Raw genomic sequence first — 2,170 nt, 5'->3', positions numbered from 1 at the left:
TGGACACTTAGGGCAGTAGATCAGAAACATCTGGAAAGTTTTGAAATGTGGTGTTGGAGAAGGATGGAGAAGATCAGTTGGACCGATTATGTGAGAAATGAAGAAGTGTTAATTAGAGTCAGTGAGCAGAGGAATATCCTACATGAAATAAGAAAACTGAAGGCTAATTGGATTGGTCATGTTTTACGCAGAAACTGCCTTCTAAAAGAAGTTACTGAAGGAAAGATAGAGGGGCGGCTACAAGAAGACGAAGAAGAAGACGTAAGAAGATGCTGGATGACCTTGGGGACAGAAGAGGATACTGTCATTTGAAGGAGAAAGCTCTAGATCGCATTAAGTGGAGGAATTATTTTGGAAGAGACTGTGGACCTGTCGTCTGACAGATTACTGATGATGATGATGATGATGATGGTGTTCATATTACTAAAAATTTTTCATAGCAATTTTGAGTGAACATAAAATTTTAAGATAAAACTTACATTCAGAAATCAGGAACAAAATGTGCAAATTCATGCTTCATAAACAACATATGCATAAAATAAATTGATTAGTCATTAAAATATTAATGTATTAACAGTAATAGCTCTTAGAAGAAGAAAGGGTCATTGATTACTCACTAATTCTGATGCTGCAATTAAAACCTGATCCAGCACCCAGGATAGAAAATATTATTTCCATTGGTTCTCTTATCAATTTTCAGTAAATAAAAGACTGACTTTGATAATTTCCTCCGATCAAAACACACTACAGACCCCTCTTTAAGAGTTTCATACAAACTTTTTTGGTATCCTTAGAGGGTCAGGCTTATAGCTGGTGCCAGAACAGTCCTCGGTCATCTCAAAGTTTTCTTTGTCAATAGCTACTGCAGCTTTTTTGTTGCTGATATCCAGCTGTAAACTGAACTGGACTTCTTTCAATCTGTTTATTTGTTCCCATGCAGTCTGGCATTTGTTTGTCAAGAATGCCTTCAAGTGCTCAATCACACCAAGCTCCTGGGAGAGTAAAAAAGGGGACATTAACATCAGTCATAATAACAAGAACAACTGTAATGCTTCTTGCTCCCTAGTAATCACTGATAGATACTATTGTTTGAATCAGTTACAAAAAATTATCTCCACAGTGACTTCAAATGGTCACAATTATATAGAAAGAATACAAAACAACATAATGAATCACAAATTGTGAAGTTCTGCGGAAGGTATCCATATGTTCCACAGATAGATTTCATTATGTAAACCAACCTAATAGTAATGTTCTTCAATGCTATAAATATTCATTTAAGCTGGAATGGTGTTTCAGAAGACTGAAAAGCAAGAAATATTAATGGTTTGAAATTATGGGTGAATGGTTTCAGCAAAAAACATACTTTGAACAATATCCAGTTCTCAAAGAATGGATTTACAGCCCTTTTTCATATAAAATAGCTAGTTGCCCTTTAAGCATTACCATCCTTAAGCAATTAAATCTCATGAAACCCCACTACAAACAGTACAGTATCCTTGTAATCAGAAACTGCCAAGCACATGCTCTATCTTCTCAGCACATAAGACATATGCTTGAAACATCAGCTTGGTTTCACATGAGAATCAGTTCACTTCTGGGACTCCTTTATAAGATTTGCAAAACAAAATGCTTTTTGTTGAAAAACCAATATGCTGAGCCTCCATAACTATATTATTCATCAAATTTGTGGCTACCTTTTTTTTCTAGAGGACATCATCATCATCATCAGTAATCTGTCAGACGACAGGTCCACAGTCTCTTCCAAAACAATTCCTCCATTTAATGCGATCTAGAGCTTTCTCCTTCAAATGACGGTATCCTCTTCTGTCCCCAAGGTCATCCAGCATCTTCTTACGTCTTCTTCCTCGTCTTCTTGTCACTTCTAGCCACCCCTCTATCTTTCCTTCAATAGCTTCTTTTAGAAGGCAGTTTCTGCGTAAAATATGACCAATCCAATCAGCTTTCCGTTTTCTTATTTCATGTAGGATATTCCTCTGCTCACTGACTCTAATTAACACTTCTTCATTTCTCACATAATCGGTCAAACTGATCTTCTCCATCCTTCTCCAACACCACATTTTGAAACTTTCCAGATGTTCCTGATCTACTGCCCTAAGTGTCCAAGTTTCAGCCCCATACAGAGCTATGCTCCAAATGTAGCATTTCA

At 36.6% G+C, this 2,170-nt stretch overlaps 1 protein-coding gene across 9 annotated transcripts in view; it reads right to left on the bottom strand.

Moving 5' to 3' along the window:
- LOC111862540 (tektin-B1) overlaps positions 1 to 2,170 on the bottom strand; it is a 37,364-nt gene that overhangs the window by 13,995 nt on the left and 21,199 nt on the right. For all 9 annotated transcript variants that reach the window (XM_033750706.1, XM_023848026.2, XM_023848028.2 and 6 more), the window contains one exon: positions 778 to 992. In XM_033750706.1, coding sequence (XP_033606597.1) covers positions 778 to 992 — 215 coding nt within the window. The remainder of the gene's footprint in view (positions 1 to 777; positions 993 to 2,170) is intronic.

This window comes from Cryptotermes secundus, unplaced genomic scaffold (genome assembly GCF_002891405.2).
Source record: "Cryptotermes secundus unplaced genomic scaffold, Csec_1.0 scaffold1247, whole genome shotgun sequence".
Classification (NCBI taxonomy): domain Eukaryota; kingdom Metazoa; phylum Arthropoda; class Insecta; order Blattodea; family Kalotermitidae; genus Cryptotermes; species Cryptotermes secundus.
Note: the sequence above shows the minus strand (reverse complement) of the source record. Positions and strands in the feature narration are given on the sequence as shown.